This window comes from Cibotium barometz, chromosome 51 (genome assembly GCF_041138505.1).
Source record: "Cibotium barometz isolate CiBa-2024 chromosome 51, ASM4113850v1, whole genome shotgun sequence".
NCBI lineage: Eukaryota > Viridiplantae > Streptophyta > Polypodiopsida > Cyatheales > Cibotiaceae > Cibotium > Cibotium barometz.
In genome coordinates this window covers 5,761,363-5,784,020 of record NC_141096.1, presented here as the reverse complement: position 1 = coordinate 5,784,020, position 22,658 = coordinate 5,761,363, and the positions used below count along the sequence as shown (strand labels likewise).

General features: G+C 38.7%; 1 protein-coding gene across 1 annotated transcript; it reads right to left on the bottom strand.

Moving 5' to 3' along the window:
- Positions 1 to 5,527: 5,527 nt before the first annotated feature.
- On the bottom strand, positions 5,528 to 7,947 carry LOC147609248 (cytochrome P450 94C1-like). The gene is made up of 2 exons (XM_086787499.1): positions 6,479 to 7,947; positions 5,528 to 6,364 (listed from the first exon to the last, which is right to left on the bottom strand). Exons 1-2 carry the CDS (start codon positions 7,808 to 7,810, stop codon positions 5,990 to 5,992), a joined length of 1,707 nt encoding a protein of 568 aa, XP_086643625.1. The 5' UTR covers positions 7,811 to 7,947; the 3' UTR covers positions 5,528 to 5,989.
- Between the last annotated feature and the right edge of the window lie 14,711 nt (positions 7,948 to 22,658).

The following is a 22,658-nucleotide window of genomic DNA, read 5'->3' as shown; positions in this document are numbered from 1 at the left end:
GTGTACTATGAGATTAGAGGGAGGTTCCATTGCCTTTTTAGAGAGGGGTTCAGCCCCCTTGCCATAGTGATGGACTACAGTGACCAAAGATGCCACGTGTACTATGAGATTAGAGGGAGGTTCCATTTCCTTTTTAGAGAGGGGTTCAGCCCCCTTGCCATAGTGATGGACTACAGTGACCAAAGATGCCACGTGTACTATGAGATTAGAGGGAGGTTCCATTGCCTTTTTAGAGAGGGGTTCAGCCCCCTTGCCATAGTGATGGACTACAGTGACCAAAGATGCCTAGGAATTTTTCTACTAGAGATACGCCGGCATAGAGAGACTCATACGTGGAGGAGTAGCACACACGTCCTGTGCAGAGACAGCTTAGTGATTTCTTTGGGTGCACCACTTGAGGCAGGGTCAGGACACAGCCGCATCCACATCCAGAGGGGTCACTCTTGAGTGTGACAAACACCCTAGACCTCGGGGTATTTGTAGTAGCAGATCCAGATGGCATGGGAGGATTAGAGATATCATCACAAATTACCAGCCGGATACCCTCCAGGCCGTTCACCCCGAAGGAGCTTGTCTTCATGCTTTAGCGACCTATGAGGGATTTCATCCACTGAGGGCCTGTCTATACCCTCACACATTCATGAGCCTCATGCGCCCAAAGATGTCTCTGTGTGGACACTTTCGTCCCCTCTTGGTAGTTTCCCATGTTTCCCATGTTTCCCATGTTACTCTTGATCTCTAGATCTATAGATCTTTAGATCTTTTCTCACTTCTTTTTTTGTTACACACCACTGACATTTGTACTTCATCTGACTAGATTATTGGAACTTTTGGTCTCATAGGTCATTTTAGCCTTTTGAAGACGTTAATACAGATTTCATTTCATTTCATTTCTCTCTCTCTCTCTCTCTCTCTCTCTCTCACACACACACACACACACACACACACACACACACACACACACACACACACACACACACACACCATGGAGTTTTGTCTTTAGCCTGTGAACTTGTAACCATAATACCATGAGAAATTGGTCATATTACCAAGTATTTATCATATACAAGCTTTGGGGGTACTTAATGTGTCTAGCACCAAGTTACTCAATTTACCAAGTAAGTGATCCATAAACGATCTACAAGTAGATGTGTAGATCTAAGGAATCGATGAAGTATTGAAGAATCCATGCAGTATGACAGAGGTGGGTGGATGTAGTTTTGACAACATTGCGCACACACACACACACACACACACACACACACACACACACACACACACACACACACACACGTGTATATATATTTGTAAATGGGTTTTTACATCAATTTTAGCTCACAAGAATCGGCCTTTGAAAAAATAAAATTACACACATATTTTAATTCATTTTGCATCAATTTTTCCTTTGAGCTTTCTCTTAACGTTTTTCTTCTTCTAGGTTTTCTTATTTGCCCCCAATTATGAGACAAGGTCAATATATTCATAATTTATGTAGGCCTCTGGCACCCAAAAAATAACAAGGAGTGTAAAGCCTTTCACTCAAGAGGGGCAAACTAGCCTTTTTCCACATGATTGACTTTCTAATCATTCCATTGATTATACATGTCCAAAGTCCAAGTCTCGTTCTTGGACATCCTTGAAGATGTCCAAGGTACTTGGAACTCATATTTCGATAATTTCCATTTCCAGAGCTTGTTGAAAGATGAGTCACGAAATCCATAGCTTTTGTATAATCCAAAGATCCAATACCATCAACCTTAGCATAATCTAAGAATCCAAGACGAACAAGTAAGTGCTGGACGATTGATTGATCACATTGAAAGTGATCAAAGCAAAATCATATCTCCACAAGTTAGAAGTATTTTCCCAAACAAATAAATCCGAGAATTCATAATGCAAATCCGTACCAATCGGTAAACATATACATGTATATATTCTTAGACACATGGTTAGGTTGAAATTGATCAACACATAATCATATCTCCATAAGGAGATTCATAAGAAGCAAGAACCCATACTTCCAATTTGCGTTGTTGCATACTCATTGATGTCAACAAACCATAAATCAGATAGGACCATAAGATTTAACCGTGTATTGTAAGAAGAATCCATATCGCTAAAGCTTCATGGTAGGTTTATATCATCAGACACAATGGTGTCTCCAATATAGAATATGTAAATTCATAAATAAGTGAATCATGGGTGTACTATATACTATACCTACATGGGCAATATCCTTGAGACACTATGACTACACATGTACTTGGATAGTCACCTATCTAATCTCATGCATTTCATAAATATCCTATGCCATCATTGAGTACATCTGCCATACAAAGTGTACAAAACCCATGTTCCCCACCTGGTGGGTCTAAGTATCTTTGGTCATGCTTGAGATAACACATGCCCCATTCATGATCTCTACGGGCCTTCCCAAAGATTCAACATGACTATGTTCTAGAACTCCTTCATGGGCGGATACTATGGGGAAGACTTAGGTGGACAACCATAAATTCTTCTAAAAGAACTCCACTACTTCATTTAAGAAATGATTCCTAAGTCGAGAGACAAACCACAAACCACAAACCACAAACCACAAACCACAAAATGGTTTGAGAAATAATGTCTAGAGAAAGGGAGCCATAAATTCGTATTCCCAATCAATTATCTTCCATAAGTCCATTCTAGGTTTCACACTCATTATAGATGGAGAAAGCCATAAATCTTGATAATTCCAATGATAACAATATCTATGTATGTGTCATACTATCATGCATATAGATCCTTGAGCAAAATCTGCTCCATAAACATACTCCATCATGTTCCATTTGAGGTAGTCATAGGAAACTATATAAAAGCCATAAAATCAACTTTCCATAAAGAACATGGATACCATATAGAATCCATATAATCAAGCTCATTAATGCTTTCCCAAAACATACTCAAGAAAGCGTATGTGAGCTTCAAGCAAGCAAGCTATGGGGGATGAAAATGCTCCATCATGGCTACTTTGTGTGCACAGAGAGAGAGAGAGAGAGAGAGAGAGAGAGAGAGAGAGAGAGAGAGAGAGAGAGAGAGAGAGAGCAAACGCTAGAGAGAGAGAATAAATGCTAGAGAGAGAGAGAGAGAACAAACGCTAGAGAGAACAAATGCTAGAGAGAGAATATGATGCTCGACTCAATGATGTGATGTTATATTTCTTGAATCAAGTACAATACCTTTATAGATATAAAGGTGCATCTCATGACGTCATTGCTTATGTCAAACACATAAAATATTTAGATATTATTCTAACCACCCTGAGAGTGGGTTCACACACAAATACACACATAACCATATAAGTGAGTGTTCACATCCCTTAAGGGCCGTTCACACACACACACACACACACACACACACACACACACACACACACACACACACACACACACACGTGTGTATATATTTGTAAATGGGTTTTTACATCAATTTTAGCTCACAAGAATCGGCCTTTGAAAAAATAAAATTACACACATATTTTAATGCATTTTGCATCAATTTTTCCTTTGAGCTTTCTCTTAACGTTTTTCTTCTTCTAGGTTTTCTTATTTGCTCCCAATTATAAGACAAGGTCAATATATTCATAATTTATGTAGGCCTCTGGCACCCAAAAAATAACAAGGAGTGTGAAGCCTTTTACTCAAGAGGGGCAAACTAGCCTTTTTCCACATGATTGACTTTCTAATCATTCCATTGATTGTACATGTCCAAAGTCCAAGTCTCGTTCTTGGACATCCTTGAAGATGTCCAAGGTACTTGGAACTCATATTTCGATAATTTCCATTTCCAAAGCTTGTTGAAAGATGAGTCACGAATCCATAGCTTTTGTATAATCCAAAGATCCAATACCATCAACCTTAGCATAATCTAAGAATCCAAGACTAACAAGTTGTAAGTGCTGGACGATTGATTGATCACATTGAGAGTGATCAAAGCAAAATCATATCTCCACAAGTTAGAAGTATTTTCCCAAACAAATAAATCCGAGAATTCATAATGCTAATCCGTACCAATCGGTAAACATATACATGTATATATTCTTACACAATAAATCACAATGTCAATTCGTAATAGATAACACAATGGCTAGGTTGAAATTGATCAACACATAATCATATCTTCATAAGGAGATTCATAAGAAGCAAGAATCCATACTTCCAATTTGCGTTGTTGCATACTCATTGATGTCAACAAACCATAAATCAGATATGACCATAAGATTTAACCGTGTATTGTAAGAAGAATGTCAACCATATCGCCAAAGCTTTTCACTTGTAGCACAAGAAAGAGGAGAATTTCAAAGAACTTTTCAAGGATTGCTATTTTGGAGACTTTGCTATCATGGAGACTTAACCACTTGGTTTCAAGAGCAATTGAGCTTCACGATTCTCCAAATTTTGAGCCTTTTTGATATTTTTTTCTCAAGTTCTACCAAGCTTACAAAAACCACTAATAGGCTTTTTGACATTTGAAGTTGTTGATTCTCTGTCCACAAAAATTGGTACAACATATGATTTTCATCAAATTCGAAGCAAGGTCGTAAGTATTATTTCACACATATTACTTTCTTGCTTAACATAATTATTATCAATTTTTTATAATTTTATTTTTTCTTCTTCATTCATCATCATGATAAACCCACAACCACCTCTTCTATTTCAGAGCGACTTCTATCGATTCAATCTCAATTAAACTAAGAAAGAGCTAAGGGAATAGAATTGGAAGAGTCAATCTCCAATAGAAAACGAGCTCGAAAGTGCTGAACCTCAACTCAACATTCAACGTACCGTTAAGGAGACTTTCTGAGAGCAAGTTTACTTTGGATGTCAACGTGCTTGAGATGAAAGTAGCCATGTTTGCGCACTGGATAAGTGTCATTATAGATATCAACATATAGCATGTGAATATATAGTGGTTGCTGAAATCCATACAGGCCCAAGATATTGTTGTAGGTTTGCCGAAGTTTAAGGTTGATGGTATATAAAAGGCCTGTTAAACAAAAGTGGTGAATCAAGTTGTCGAACAACTTCGCTTGATGAGCGCCATGGCCTTGTCATTACGATCATTCCACATGCGAATCTTTTTCACTCCATCACAAGTTTGTGCCATTGACTACATTCCAAATGCCATCTCTCATCATTAGAAGACACATCTTTATCTACCATGTTGGAAAGTTGATCCCATTGAATTTTTCAATCACCATGCTAGCTCACTGTGCACAGCAAGGCAATGGGCAAGTGCTAGTGGTGGAAATGACGGTCGACAGAGGATTGAAATTATGCGAGGTTGACAACTGTGCTCACAGCCAGGTGAAGGACACTAGGGTAGCGAATTCTCTAGATGCGATGACGCACAATAGCAAGAAGTCGACCATGGTGCAAGAGCAACATATGTGGCTTTGATACCATGTTTCATTTACATGGTGGGTTGCTGTGAAAACATTGAGAGACAAATGTGATAGAAGAGAGAGTGAGAGAGAGAGAGAGTATTGCATGACTCAATGTTGGTTTCATTGGATTGATTTCTTACACCAAGTACATGCCTTTTGGTAGGTCTACAACCTTATCTTTTGACCCAAACAAATCACACTTACATATGCATGACACATGTCACACTTATCTTATTTAGATATAAGGGGTGTTCACAATTATAAAGGTGTACACACACATATACATGAATAAGTTTACACACATTAGGCTCCAAATCCTAATAATATCTACATGAATACAACATACCAATGCATGGCTACATACCAATAGAATAGCACTTCTTAACTTTTACATGTAGCATGTGATACATGTAAAAGGCTCCAAATCCTAACAATATCTACATGAATACAACATACCAATGCATGTCTACATACCAGTAGAACAGCAGTTCTTAACTTTTACATGTAGCATGTGATACATAGAACCTGTTGGTGGGCAGGCCCTTGAACCGTGTCAAGTTCTCAAAGAAGAGACTCTGGCTTCCTTTCTAGGGTCACAGGCAGCCCGTTCAACATGGTCAAGTTCACGCCATAGGATAACTTTGGCTTGAATCCAGGACGCAGCTTGAACTTAAAATCTCGAACAAGAGAAGCGATTAGCAGCTTCATCTGAATGAAGGCAAATTCCTTGCCCAGGCAAATTCTTGGACCAGCTTGGAACACAGGATACTTGTAAGGGCTTGCAGGAACAAATTGTCCATCTTCCCCCAACCACCTCTCAGGCCGGAATTCAAGGCAATCCTTGCCCCATACTCTCTGCGCCCTGCCCATTGCAAACACATTGTATGATACTTGATAATCCTTGAGAACTTGGGTTCCATCTGGTAAAGTGTCATCCTGCGTTGCATATTTGCAGTCAGATGGTGCAGGAGGGTATAACCTCATTGACTCTGATAAGGCAGCCTGCAAATAGTTCATCTTTCTTAATTCATCAAAGGAGAATGTTCCTACCTTCTCCGTTGCATTACAATCTGTGGCAGGCGGTGGTGTTGATCCGCGGGCTTTAAGGATCCCTTTGATCTCTTCATACACCGCTTTCTCTACTCTTGGGTGGAGACATAGGAGCCACATAAGGAACGTGACACCAGATGCCACCGATTCACGACCGGCCAAGATAAAGCTTAGCAAGATGTCCTTTAATAAAGAGTCAGAGAGGGTCTGTTCATGCTCATCACTGTTAGCCTTCCATGCCGCTTCATCCTGGCCAGTAAGCAAGCTCTCCACCTGGGGCTTGGAGAGCCGCAAAAACCTCGAAAGTAAGTCTTTGCGCTCCTTGCCGCTGCCCAATTCTCTCTTGCTCCTCTCAATGACAAAGCTCGAGAACTTCTTCACTGCTTCTAAGGCATCTAGAAGCTTCTTCTCGCTCCCAATTTTCAACCTTCTCTTTGTTTGCCAGATGAAATTGGGTGTCAAGAATCTGTCTGCAGTGACTTGAAGGGCCACTTGGAAACCTTGGATGAAACCCTGGATGAGATCATCAGGAACCATCATATCTGATGTATCAATAGTTCCATCATTTATCATGCTATTGTCTAATCCAATGCTACCCATGACGGCACGGTCATCATCTACCCCATGTGATCTAATGCTTTTTGCACTGCTTATCATGTTGGCATCATGTGGCCCATCCGACTTGGTGCTTTTAGAGCTACCCAAGCATGCTGGGTCAGCACCAAAGGTCAACTGGCATATCGTATCGAATGTATAGTGCATGAAGAGGGCTTGGAGGTCAACAAAACCTCGGGAAGATTGACATGCAGAGTTCAAGGCAGGCAGCAAGCGATGGCAAATCTCTGCATCAGCAATTTCAATGACAAAATCCTTGAGAGAATTAGAGGTGAATTCACGGCTGGCTACCTTGCGCTGGAAGAACCAGAGGGGGCCATCACAGTTGAAGATGCCACTGCCAAGGAGGTCGGCGAAGTAAGGGTAGAAGCTGGGGCCTTTGGGGTAACAGTCGAAGTGGGTCTTGAGGATGTGCTGGACGTTTCGGGGGTCAGCTGTGGCGATGGTGATGCTGCGCCCGATCACGACGCGGCACGTAAGCGAGGGGGTGCGATCGAAGATCTCGCTGGTCCACTCGTAGAAGCGGTGCTTGTTCAGCAGGATGAGCGGGAGGCAGCCCACCAGCGGAAAGGCGGGCAGCGCCGGATTGGCCCCGTAGCTCGGATGATTCCTCCACAGCACACAGATTAGTACCACCGCACAGACCAACACCGCAGTCGCGCCCATAACCCATGATGATGAAGAAGAGGCCGCTGCAGTGAGACCAGTTGAAGCCATATAATCAAGCTTAGCTTGATACTCTTACCTTAGCGGTAAGCATGGAAGACCCAAAAAAACACCCTTCTGTACGAGTTCCTCCCCTACCGCAATTCCTCCTCTGTCGAGTGGAACGTTTGAGGCTCCAGGCAGTTGTAAAGAGGTCGCAGAGATATTTTATATTATCTTGAGAACTTTTCATTTGGTGTGCATTAATTAATTACCTCCATTGAGGCTTCTTGACTAAGTCACACGGGGTTAGAAGAAGCTTCCACCATGGGATCTACGGCTCGGAAGTGAGGCGCGCTTTTTGTTAAAAATTGGGCCGTCCAAACTATGAAACTAGGCCAAAAATATTGAACTCGGGCATCGGGCTGACGTGGAAGCATTTTTGCACTCGTGGCAAGTGGGGTGAGTGACATGGGTGTATGCGTGGCTGTGGGGGCACGAGGGGAGCACAGGGCTAATGATTGGGCTAAATTTGAATTGCATGAATCGCTCCTCTCTCTCTCTCTCTCTCTCTCTCACACACACACACACACACACACACATATTACTCTCTCTCTCTCTCTCTCTCTCTCTCTCTCACACACACACACACACACACACACACACACACACACACACATTATCAATTTGTCTTGCTCACCCTATCTCCTGTAACATTCAGCTTGATAGCCCATGCATCCATAGAGAGAGGTGAGAATAATGATTTGGGAATGCTCCATGCTATCTACATGTCTACAATAAAAGGAGAGAGGGGGGGATGCAGACGGAATGGCACTAGCAGCAACTATAGAAGTAGAAGAAGAACAATACCTCCAATCTGCCCCACTTCTACTATTAACAGATGATAAGCAAAATGCCTCTACCATTGCCACCACCAAGCTATGTAGAGGGACGTGCATTCGATATGGTAAAGCTTATTTAATGCTCCGTCTCTCCAATCTATTTTCTTATTTTTGTGCCATTGTTTATTTTGGTTTTCATATTGATCAAGAAGGAACTTGAAGGGAAATAAGACTATCCATAGTTGTGTTAGCTTGCAAAACAAGAGACAATTGCCAAGTGCTTGTTGTTGATAAAGCATAATGCAATGCATTTTATCATTGAGGCTTATTTTATAATGGCATCATAATGACCTTCTGATGCATTGCTTCATGAAATCCTCCACACCCACTTCATGCCTCTTTTGTTATCGAGTAAGCTCTTCAATGCATTCATTTTTCTGGAATTCGATCCACAAAAAGTTTATTGCATCATGAATTCTTCAAGGATACTTCATGCTGTTAAAGCTTTATTCTATCCAAGGGAAGCTTGTATACAAAACTAAAGCTCATTGTCATCTTTCATTCCCCTATGTCTACACATTTGTCCATGGGATATGCAAAGATGCAACATGAGGAGGAGATGATTGTGCAATTAGCAATCCAATGGAGGAGGGAGAGGAGGGCATACACAATGAGCTAGAAGCTTTGAATTCTTGGTGGGATTGGAGGTTTTCAAATCCAAATCCATGTGTAGGAAGCAGCCTTTAAGGGATTGTTTGCAATGAATGGGGGGTCTTTGGCACCCCACTTCTTGGTGGAGATGATTGTGCAATTAGCAATCCAATGGAGGAGGGAGAGGAGGGCATACACAATGAGCTAGAAGCTTTGAATTCTTGGTGGGATTGGAGGTTTTCAAATCCAAATCCATGTGTAGGGAGCAGCCTTTAAGGGATTGTTTGTAATGAATGGGGGGTCTGGCACCCCACTTCTATGAATCACCAACTACGAAGCCTGTCATCTATATAAAGTGTTAGTATTGTTGGTGCAATCCCAAGTACATAGGGGAAGCTTCTATGCCTTTTTCAGTTCAATGTAGTCTTATTTTATCTAGCTTTTGATCTTATTTTATGGCGCCATGAGTGATGGCTAAAAAGGGCCACTAAATGGAATGCATCAGCTTGTTCTATAAGCACATCATAGAATTTTGACTAGGATCGATCCCACTACTTAAACAAGGAATTTACGTTAAAACATGGTGAGGGTGGGAAGATTCTTTCACTTAGGTGCTTGTAGAAGGGAGAATTTATGGGTGTTTATAAGAATTAGGATAGTTAAATCCTCTTGCGGGAAAGCTAACTCTTGAGGATCCATTTAGAAGCTATTCTAAATGGATCCATTTAGAAGCTATTCTATTTGCAAAGTTCTCTATGTACATAAGCTGAATTAAATATGATGGCCCTATTTTGGATTGATGGGCAAATGAAATAAAGGAGCTTATCATAAAGGACTTGATCATGAATTTTATTCTAGATCTAAATCAGGCAAGCTCTCTCTCTCTCTCTCTCTCATGTGTGTGTATTCTCTTGATTTGGGCATTGTACATGATATCAACTTGCCGATGGGTGCAACCAATGCATGCCAGGTCCCCATCCCCAATCTCAATGAGGTATGCATGGTCAAAAGATAGGTTTTTTCGAGAGTACAAGTATTGTTGTGCACATCAACAAAAAATGGTAATGAGGAGTTTCTTTGTAGGTTGATTGGGACACAGCATATGCTATGAATGAATTTGAAATGGAGGCTTTCTCAGAGGATGCAATGTGCGGTGATACATCAAGTGATGACATTGATCAAGATGAGTACATTCAAGATGAGGAGGAACATTTATGTCCAATAGCTTGTGACGTCATGGATGGTTCTCAAAGTCTATACCCCAAATCAAGGGATACCTTGGACCCATATTTATATGTCTCCAATAAATTTTTCTCTTTTGACAAGAAAAGTTATAGTTTAATGAAAGCAGATCTTGAAGGGAAAATCAAAGTGACACTTGATACATTAAAGGCACATGATTCTCGAGGTTTGCTCAACTTGAAGAGGTGGAAGAGGATGAAGGAGGATTTGTGTGTTAGTCCTACCCATGATGACAGTGAATACATTTGCTTGAAATTGGCACGGAACCTAAAGATCACAGCGCCATGAAGATTGGGAATGCATTATACAAGAAACTCATCTCCCTCCAGATCATGCAATACACAAAGGTGAGAAAGATACTATAAATTCAATCAAGACACAATGGTCCACAAATATTCAAAGCCATGGAATTCCAATAAGCTATATCAAAGATTGGATCGTTCTTTGTGGATGCCAGTTGCATGAAAGACATCAGCAAGCTGTTCACAAAGTACGTGTAAGTGAGAAAGAACACAAAAAACCCTCTTCGATTATAGTCACAGATCAACCTCATGTTCAAGAATGCTTGATTGACATCATGATTCAGCACAAGGTAAGACTAGTACAGCTTCGATCTAAGCTTCGATCTACAAAGCACAGTGGGCCACATCAGTGGTGGGTGAAAGAGTTTGCTTGCCATCGAGGGGGAAGGCCTTCTCGAAGTGGTGGTGATAAGCGAAGATTGCGAAAATCAAAGCGGTGCGGCTGTCCCTTCAAGGTCTTGGAGTATGCAAACGACTTGGACAAGGTTAACATTCTCCTATACAATGGCCATGAAGGACATGTTCCAGGGTCTAAGGCTGATCTTTATCATTTGCCTGTCCACCCGTGTGTGATAGCATGCTGCATGGATGACTTATTTGATGTCGGAACATGTCGTCATGTAGCTAAGATGTCAAAATCAAAAGAGCACTTCCATATGGAGAGCTCCTCTCCCCTTGACTGTGTGGTGTTTCGCTTCTTTATGATCCCCAAGGAAGTACAGATGATTGCCTACCAAATGCACACTCAAGGTAACTCAAGGTAGCATGCTACACATTGATTGTTTGTTTGCATGTCATGGGATAGTATGATTTAGTTGGCTGTCCTAGTTGATGAAGGGAAAAATTGATTGGGAGGCAATGTACATGCAGGCGCTTCATTTAAAAGATCAAAACAAGGTAGTTCAGTTGATGTCATACATTTTTTCCTGCCTTTTCCTATGGTAGAATTGAGACCTTATATGGCCTTATATAACCTCCAGGTAGAGATATTTTATATTATTTTGAGAACTTTTCATTTGGTGTGCATTAATTAATTACCTGCACTGAGGCTAGGCAACCTCGAGGCCGATGTAAAGAGGTCATAGAGATATTTTATATTATTTTGAGAACTTTTCATTTGGTGTGCATTAATTAATTACCTGCATTGAATAACTGTAGCCAATTAGTATAAAAACTTTAATACATTATGGTTTGACATTAATGTATTAATGTGAATGTACATGGCATATATTTAATATTTATCACTTGGAAAAGTAAGAGCAATGAATAAAAATTAAGAGCTCGATGGAAAATAAAGACAAAGCCTCGCATTTTATTCATAAGGAAATTTACATATGGTTTGAGAACATAACATGAACAAACAGGGATAAAACCATATTGACAGCAGTGACCTACACAAAACAACCCTCTTCCTCTGGGAGACCGACATATTTACAAATGGATGGCAATAGTGGAACAAAGTCATCACCATCTAGGATAGCTTTTTTGAAATCGTGTGTTTTTTCCCAAACAGACAAATAAGATGTACTGTAGTCCGGTTGTGCATTGGAACTATCATCATTATCGTCAACAATGATAGGATTGTTGTGGCTTCCTGGATGCATATCACCATCTCCTCCGTTGTTGTCGGTTGGATTATCATCTTCACCACTGGCTACATGTTGATACAGTGGGTCAAAGTATTTGCCACGAGGGTTGTCTGCCAAGAAAATCTCGTCAATGTCCATGCATTGTGTTAGATGAGGCACTTTCATCACTTTCCATATTGCTACTGACCATCTTCTGCTCATCCCATTACTTGTCTTTGGTATTATCCATGATGCAGTAGGGTAGTACTTGCCTGTGCACACCATTCTGACAAGTGTACTTTCAAGTGATGCACCTAGTTTTAGGGATGGCTCTACCTTAGTACCGTGCACCATTTGTGTTATATATATAGCATATATATGTACATATCCTTGAAGGGTACATGCATGTCCTCAAGTTATATGCTTGCACATGCCCCTTGCTTACTTTGTTCATATTTGACTCTATTTTTCCTTTTCCAGTATCCATTAGGAAAAAGGGGAGCTCATTTTGGGGCCTTTTAGGGTTTGGAGAAAATGTCTCGCAACCAATCAGGAGAAGGCCAACGTAACATAGAAAACCCACAAAAAAAGAGTGAAAAATAGAAAATAGAATAGTACTTTATGGTGGCAGAAGCGTGTGAGTTGAATAGGGAGATTTGTTTTTGATTCTCTTCTCCAGCATGTCTCTATCATGAGATTTTAGTCCATCTTTGAGCGTAAGAGTCTGTTTGAAACTTCCCGCTCGCGCGACAATCCAATTTCCTTTCTTCTCAGACTTTCGAGGGACTATTCCATCTTCGACAAGCATCCTTCCTTGCCATAGCTTTGTTGTAATTTGCTCTCTTCAACATTTCACCTCTTGTGGATATCTTTTTGTTCTTTCTTTTAAGTCGATCTGCATTACTTAGAATGTTAGATTAATTGAAATCTAACATCATACTATCTTTCTTTTGTGTTGGTTTCTATTAGGGGTGTGTTAGATCCGGAGCCTGAGATGGCACCCAGAAACAATGGACGCGGCATTAGAAAACATTCGGTGGGTTTAGATGGTGAAGACTCTGTTGATGTATGAAACATATCTTTGCCCCACGAAGGCCTATCACACAGATTTCAAGAATAGAGGTTTCCAATATTGTAATAGTAAATGCTAGTTGGAAAATGTTCGAAGTGGGAAAAGGAGCTTGGGTACTACTGCAACCCAAGAGGATCAGGAAGAAGAGCAAAAAGCAACAATCAACGAGTACTTTCCTGACATCGCGAAAAGGCAGAGTAAAAGGTTTTAGAGTGAAAGAAGGCAGAAGATGTGTAAAAGAGATTCTGGTGCAGCATGTTTATATGCATCGACGAGAACTTCAATTGCGAGAATATCCAGCTTATCTTCCACATCATAGACCAAATTGTAAACACATAATATAACTTAAATTATTTTCAAGGCACAATTGTTTCTCCCTTTATAACTAAGATGATCTTTCTGAATGTTTCAGATCTATATCCTTCATCATACGAGGAGTGGAAACCAGGGGAATGCATTTTAGGATTCTTCAATGTCGTACATGGCGCAATAAGAGAGCTACAGTACAAAGGTAGATCTGTAAGAGGCTTGGCTAACAAAGGTAGATCTGTAAGAGGCTTGGCTAAAGCCGGGAATTTTTTCTATGATCACTTCTACCAGCTATTAGACCATGCTCATTCTTATATGGCATATTGCAAAGGCAAGATTTTTTGGAATGGAATATAATAGACTGGCTTGTTTTCGATGGAAGTATAATAGAGGCATATAGAGCCAAACTATATGCAGAAGTGCAGCAGTCATTGAAACCAAATATTACAACAAGAATAGTCAAAATCACAGTTTTTATGCCTGTCAATGTTTTCATAGATATTTTTCAAGAATATTCAATCAGAGTTTGTAAGACTATGTTTTCTTTTAAAGCAAAAGGCTGTGATGACATTCCAAAATTTTTGGATGATGGTTGGGATAAAATTATGACCAACACTATGTATTGTGAGGTTGTCCATGACACAATCAATCTCAAGTACATGTTTGCCTCCCAGAATTTTATTTTCTCATTTTACTATAAATGAAGCAGGATGATAGGTACACAACTAGTACCAATGGAACAAGATGAGAGCTCTTCATGCCTAGAAAATGATATTATTGATATAGATGTTGTCGAGAATGGCATTTTAATAGCATCCATCACACTTGGAAGATACTCCACACTCTCTCGATTACGGAATGCCATTATAAATGAGACTGAAGGGAGTGTTTGCATGGGATTTTCATTCATTTTAAACAACAAAAAGGTATACTGAATTTCCTAAAGTACTCATTCAAGGTTGGCAAAATTGTTTTATCAAAATTTTAATTCAAAAAATGTAGACATCTCATTTTCAAACTGTGATTTTGTTTCAGATACTGCAAAGAAGAGAAAGCAAGATACAATGTAGAGATATTGCAAGCAGAACAATTCAGATAGTTCAATCATCTTGAACTCAGGTACATACAATAGACAATTCATATATACTTTTACTAGACAGTAAAAGCATTATAGAATTCTTAACATTTTCAAACCAAAAAGTGATCCATTGAGAAAAAGTAATTGCATTTATATTTACATTTACTGTTGTTGTTCTCAGATGTATAGAGGAGGGTATAACTACAGATGTACAAATAATCCTAGCTTTGGTCCAAAGACTCAGATAAAGGCTCCTTGTCGATATGGCTCTCCCTCGGCTTCTCCTTTTGCTCCTCAGTTACATCCGAAGACTTCATATTTCGTGGGAGAGGCTCATCTTCCATTTTCATCTCCTCAGGCACTTTGGAAGGCTGCTCCTGAACTTTCTGGAACCCATCAAGAATGTTATCATTTAGATCGAAAGATTTCAAATCATCTTTTTGCTCAATAATCACTTCTACATCAATATTGGAAGGGGATATTGGCTCATTTAGAATTGGAGGAGATGCAGGAATAGGAGAAGCAAGTCGTAGCAACCTCAAAATTGTATTGGCTCCGAAACTATAGACGTAGTCAGAGCCAAAACTATCTTCTTGCATCTACAATAAAGAAAATATTATTTTCAAAAACTGACTGCATTATGTTAGAAATTAGAAAATTTGAAGATTGTAAATCTTTTGACTTACAAACTCAGGCTGCTTCTCTCCAAAGTAGGAGTCCAACATGTATTTAGCTGTTATAAGTAATCTCCATCCACAAGAATATGGGTCTGTTTGTTGTGGTGTCTGTAAATGAAATTATGAGAATTTAAATAAAGATAAACAGTTCTCTATACAGAAGATAAAATAAGATTGGTGTTCTTCCACAAACCTGCGATTGGTTCAATCAGGTTGAGTAAATTTGTATTTGGAGGACATAAGTCCGGGGCATCAAAAAGTCTTTTCAAGACACTACAATACCAAAGGAAATGTGAGAACTATCAAATTTCTTTGATATTAGCTTTCTCCATACTCCAAAGTTTCATGAGAATAAATTAAGGATAAGACTTACAGGCCTAGCTCCTGGTGGGTACCCTGAAGAGAGTTAAATGTATAACATCTCTTTTGTTCAAGGTCAATGGAAGCAAAACTCCAATGAGAGCTACAAAGAGAAGAATAATATGAGGACCAGAAAGATAAAGGAACCAAAAAAGCAAAGTACTATTAAATCTAAAATCTAGGTGTACTTACTTGGAGTGGTATGGTAGAAAGATGACATCAACTACTTCAAAATTGCAGTAATTGAACCATTTTGCAATGTCTGCACTGCCTCTCTATGTGATCTCTGAGCTTGAAAGAGATTCCTGGATCAGTGAAGATCCTGTGCGTAACCCCAGGATACAATTTGCTCTTGAACATGGTGCACAAGGAAAGACTCAAAGACACAGTTTGAGATTGAAAAGGATTGATACTTGAATAATCTTGGAAAATACTCACTAGAGAGTAGCCAGGATGAGAGTATCTGTCAGGTACGACTTCCTCTGGGAAAGAGCTTTTATACAGTCTCTAGTGAGCCTGAACTCCAAATCAGCCAAATCAAAATCAATGGTCTCTAATTTTATTTTAATCTTAGGCCCCAACTCCAGAAGCCTCTCTTGTATCTTCAACTCCTTAACAAGTGTTTTTGACTCTAGGTCCGAAGCTGAATCCTTCACTTGTTGTTTGATTAAATCTGCATAGGCCGACTTCCCTCTGGTCTCATAGTTGTGTGTGACCTCTTCTATCTTCACCTCATCCTTAGATGGCTTCCTGCTTGGTGGTATTAATAAGATGTCTCTCATCTTAATATCATCCCAATCTGCATTTAGAATTTTATCATATCTGTACCTTACTCTCACTAATGTGTTGATATCCTTTTTCATTATTGTCATCCTATGTGCATGGGCAGCAACTAGCATGGTATCCTGGAAGAACTCTATTAGAAAATCTTCTGCTGCCTCCTGTAGGGTGAGAAGGGCTAACTTTGTATCATCATCCAAGTCACTGGAAACAAAAATTCAACATTTGAAAGTCAACAATTTAAATCTAAAAGCCAACAATTTAAATCTAAAAGCCAAAAGATCTCTATTTTACATACATTAAAAAGGTAAAAAGTGACTCACATAGGTGAGGTTTTGCTGCCAGAGCCAGATGGAATATCTCCTGGGGGTTATTGGTGTTGAGAGGATGGCTTCCAATTTTTCTACTTTTGCAACATAAAATGATGACAGGGTACTATCCAAAATATAATACCCATCCCCACTAATCCCATGGTACAAGGGAATTGCACCTATGCTCTGAAACCCATCACTAGTCGTCAGTAGACCTTCAATTAAAATTGCATGTTTTGTACCTATCTTTTCTTGCACTAGCTGAGCTGATAGTAATGATTTTCCATGTGAAAAGGGAATCGTCATCAAATAGATGGCCTCCAACATTGTGCAAGAAAATATTAGTTGACTTGGAATCCCTACAACAACACATGCGACCGACCTCTCGTTAAACATTACCACTAAACATTCAAACCAAATGTAATTCCATATTCAAAGGTTTTATTGCATTTGTTTAATTTGTCTAACTAGTTGAATGTCTTCTCCTAAGTTTAAAATTTGAATTCTCTAGAAATTTCTATCTATATGGAGTAAAATATTTGCCATGTACCCGTTTTTATGTGATGACAATATGCACTTTCTAGCATACCATTTATAAGTAAGGAAATCTTGCATTTCATAGACAACCTTTGGAATCACTATTTTTGAATGAAAGTCTATTGAAATGACAAGATGACTATGAAAGGACTTTGTAGTTAGTGATTACTCATTACACTGAAAGACTACAATGTAGAGCCAATTGATAACACTAAACCAATCACTTCACAAATAAAATATAAAAAACCTATCTAGTCCTCCTTGTAAGCATGTGTTCTTCTTTCCCTATTACTCTCAAGATTTCTTATCATTTCTCACTACTCTCAGTTTAGTCCACTGCACTTGCTCTCATAGTTCACTACACTTGCTCTCAAGCTCCCCTTTTACTTTCTCTTGAATACTTTCTTAACCTTTCCTTATTACTTTTAGAATGGCAAATTTTCTAGTCAGGTTATATGTTTTGCTTATATTAGTATATACCACTTCTGAAGAAAATTATAGTGATTCTGAAAATGAAAACAGCGATTCTAAAAATGAAAACAGTGATTCTGAAAATAGTGAGAATTATTCTAATTATATGAGTCAAGTTGAAGAGAGTTGCCACGATGGAATCACGGATAGCGATCCACTAATGAGATGTCGTGGCATAATCTCCCTGACATGACACTGAGGAGGAAGAGGAGGGGGAGGAAGAGGAGGAGATGCCAAACATGGAGGGAGATGACAAGGCAGAAGGCAACCCCGAGAACGACATGCAGGATGGCAATGACAGGGATGATGAGAAGACTGATGAGATGAGGATGGCAAGCCCGACAAACAACGGGGACGATAACCATGGTGACAATAATGATGGTGAGGAGTAGATAGCCTTAGGATTAGGGTATTTACTTAGCCTCCAAAATTTCCACTTGTGTGGTTTTTTATGTAAGGCTTGCAATGGTTTTTGTATGGCTCTACTATGTATATAATGCAATGATTTTTGTTTCTAATGTGTGGCAACATATTTCTCATACAGTTTTATTAACATAAATTTTTCTAGTCTTTAAAGTGAATTAAGGTTTTTGTATGGTTCTACTTTTTAAAGTGAATTAATCCTACATGACTAGAAAGTAAAGGTCACTTTCTAGACTAGCAGTTTTCTTATTTAAGGAATTACACTACCAGTTTTCTTATTTAAGAAATCGCTAGTTTCTGCAAGTGCAAAGAAGATGAAGTGGTCTAAAGGGCTCATGCATGATCATCCCACGTAAAAGACGACACGCACCATCCCCTTCCCCTCACCGAAAAAGAGTAAGATTTAGCGTTTCTAGTTGTGGTTTTACTTTTTAAAGTGAATTAATCCTACACGACTAGAAAGTAAAGGTCACTTTCTAGACCAGTAGTTTTCTTATTTAAGGAACTACACTACCAGTTTTCTTATTTAAGAAATCGCTAGTTTCTGCAAGTGTAAAGAAGATGAAGTGGTCTAAAGGGCTCATGCATGATCATCCCACGTAAAAGACGACATGCACCATCCCCTTCCCCTCACCGAAAAAGAGTAAGATTTAGCGTTTCTAGTTGTGGTTTTTTAAGTTTCTAGTTGTGTTGTTTTTGCAGTGTTTAGGGTTGTATTTTTGTCAAGGTGGATGCCTATATTATTGCGTTTTTATGTACCTTTAGGGTTACGTTTCTATGTGCCTTTAGGGTTACGTTTTTGCCACACGCAAACCATCCCCTGCTCCTCTGCTGACACACTTTGCAGCTCCACATGGACAATGTAGAGCAGGCTTCACATTGGCATTTGAAGCCAATGTAGTGGCTCCACAAAGCCATCCCCTGCTCCTCTGCTCCACATGGTCAATGTAGAGCCTCCAAAATCAAGTGTGCTCAGTGCACTTGATTCTACAGGCTTTACATTGGCATTTGAAGCCAATGTAGTGGCTTCACAAAGCTATCCCCTGCTCCTCTGCTGACACATTTTAAAGCTCCACATGGTCAATGTAGAGCTTCTAGAATCAAGTGCGCTCAGTGCACTTGATTCTGGAGGCTTTACATTGGCATTTGAAGCCAATGTAGTGGCTCCACAAAACCATCCCCTGCTCCTTAGCTAACACATTTTAAAGCTCCACATTGCCACTGTAGAGCCTTCAGAATCAAGTGCGCTCAGCGCACTTGATTTTGCAAGCTTTACTATGGTATTTTAAGCCAATGTTGTAAGATCCCTCTGCCCCTCCGCGCGAGACAGGGTTTCTCACTCGAGGCCTCGCCCTTGAATGTCCGGGCACGAGACTAAACTGGTGGTCACTCCAAAAAAACGAAACCGGGAAAAATTCCCATGCCTGGAAAGTAGGGACGATTCCACCTTTATGAATTTATTTATTTATTTATTTATTTTCTAACGTCAACAATTCTACGCTATCCTTCAACTGAATAAATCAGATAGAAGGAAACTATCACTAATATAATTTGATCATTTTAGTAAATTCAACGCTTTTTTCCTGATCAAGGTCAGGCAGCACAGCCGTTGATCCACTTATTTGAAAAATTTATCAGGGAATTGTCTAACTATTCGAATCTTAGCGTAATTCTAATATTTTTCAATTTGATTATTAAAACTCCACTGATTCCAGCCTAGCCCCATCCGGCCCATGGGTTAGCCACCACCCTACCACTGGAATCGGTGGAATCAAACAAGTACTCACCCACCCATAATTGAAATGCCTTTCTTAACTTTAGCTTTAGAAAACAGATACGCACACACTCCTCTTTATTAAACTTTAATAAAAACAATCCTTGATAAACAATTTACGAGTTATACATGTCATACTTCAAAATTTCTCATTGAGTCTTTGTTTCTCAACAAAACAGTATCACTCTAGACTCTCCGTTGAGACCAGCGAGTCAACAACGAGATCTAGTGATAGATTACAAAAAACATAGGTCCATCATATAATATCTTCCTCGACATACGCATGGATGTCCTCGGCACCGCGAGCTCGTGCATCGCCTGGTCAGAACCCTCCAGGATCCTCCTTAGGTGTCTTGGCACTTCACTCAGGGACCGCTTCGTCGGCCCGCGTCCATCGTACCGGAAGCGCACCATTTTAACCATACCGATGCTGGTCAAGACCTCGGCAAGCCTTGCCGCGTGAGCTGTCCCTCGAACACTCCCGCCAGCTGTTGCAACCGAATTTCCCTTAGATAAACATATATGCCAAATGCTCCCTCTAGCATTCTGGCGTAAGACAGTCTTTTAAGAAGGCAGGGTTTCTATGCAAGTTTACAGTTTTGATTTTGTTTGAATACCATGAGTATATCTTAAATCCGTATCTCATTACTTCTAGATCCAGTTCTCAATTCTAAACAGAATTCCTCGAATTCTGTTAACTTGATCCTTAGATCAAAATCACAAATCTTAACTTAGTTTCAGATTCGGTGGGTGATTTGGGTACATTTTTCTTGAACTGGTACATCGTCATTGATTGAAACTGACGAAGGAATTAGGTCTTGGTCAATAGTCTGAGTCAGAGTTTAGGTCCTAAAATTATCTTTCTCGAAGGTACTATCTCAATTTCTCTTTTTTTTTTCTAAAATTTCTTTCAATGAATATTTATTTACTGATTTCAAAAACATGGATTTCTTGAGGAATATTCATTTATGTCGATCTCCGATTAAAATTTATCTTTATGCATACTTCTATGCATTAAAATCAAATATGATAAAAGTAACACTTTTATAATAAAAATTTATCTTTTATGCATACTTCTATGCATTAAAATCAAATATGATAAAAGTAACACTTTTATAATAAAAATTTATCTTTTATGCATACTTCTATGCATTAAAATCAATTATGATAAAAGTAACACTTTTATAATAAAAATTTATCTTTTATGCATACTTCTATGCATTAAAATCAATTATGATAAAAGTAACACTTTTATAATAAAAATTTATCTTTTATGCATACTTCTATGCATTAAAATCAATTATGATAAAAGTAACACTTTTATAATAAAAATTATCCTTTATGCATACTTCTATGCATGAAATTTAAAAATTGATAAAAGTAACACTTTTATGTTAAAATAATAATCTTTTATGCATACCTCTATGCATGAAATCCAAATATGATAAAAGTAACACTTTTATGTTAAAATAATAATCTTTTATGCATACCTCTATGCATGAAATCCAAATATGATAAAAGTAACACTTTTATGTTAAAATAATAATCTTTTATGCATACCTCTATGCATGAAAATCAATTATGCATAATATAAAAATCAATTTCTCTATGATTACAATGAATATCTTTCAATTAATCTAGGATAATAATTCCTAGAATATGGTAGGAAGTCCTCTTTTCATGCTTTGAATGAAATTATTTTATGCATAATTTTTATAAAATTTTTGCCATAGCTCCGCTGCTATGACTGATAAATCTCAAATTTTCTAAGGGATAAAGCTTATCATTAAGGAAATAAATAGAATGATCCCTAATTGGATCATTAATCCATAATGTATTGAATCATCAATATTCATGAAATACATAAACTAAAAGCATAGAAAAAAAGCCATTAATTTGGCCTCAAGCATAGATTAATCTTGGATTAAGGAAAAGCTTTATGAAAAGCTTCATTTGGATTGAGAATGGGTCATGAGTATGACCATTTCTTGAGTGAGAGAGAGAAATTATATAAAAACCATTAGAATTAAGCATAAATGAAAATTTATGTAATTCTTAACTTTAATCAATTTACTTCAATAGCATTCATCAAATTATGTAACTCTTCACTACCATTCATCAATTAACTTCAATAGCATTCAAAAAACCATTCCAATTAAGCTTCTCAAGCTTGAGAGGGGTTGAGAAGAGAGAAACATTGAGAAATTATAGAAAAGAATCAAAATTCACCATTTACCTTACAAATTACTTGATTCTTTGTTCACGGTAGAGGCCCCCAACCAATCAATTGGTTTAGTATGTTGATGGAGCCACCAATGGGGATTGAAGAAAGAGGGAAGTGTCAAAAACTAGTGAATTATTATTGAATTCACAGTTCTTGGCTTAGGTGGAGTAGAGTAACAATTTTTCAAATCAGTTTGGTTGAATTTGGACTAGATTTGGATCTAGTTTGGTTCCTTTTTGATTCGGTTTGGTTCCATTTTGATTTGGTTTGATTCAAGAGAGAGGAGAGATAAAAATATC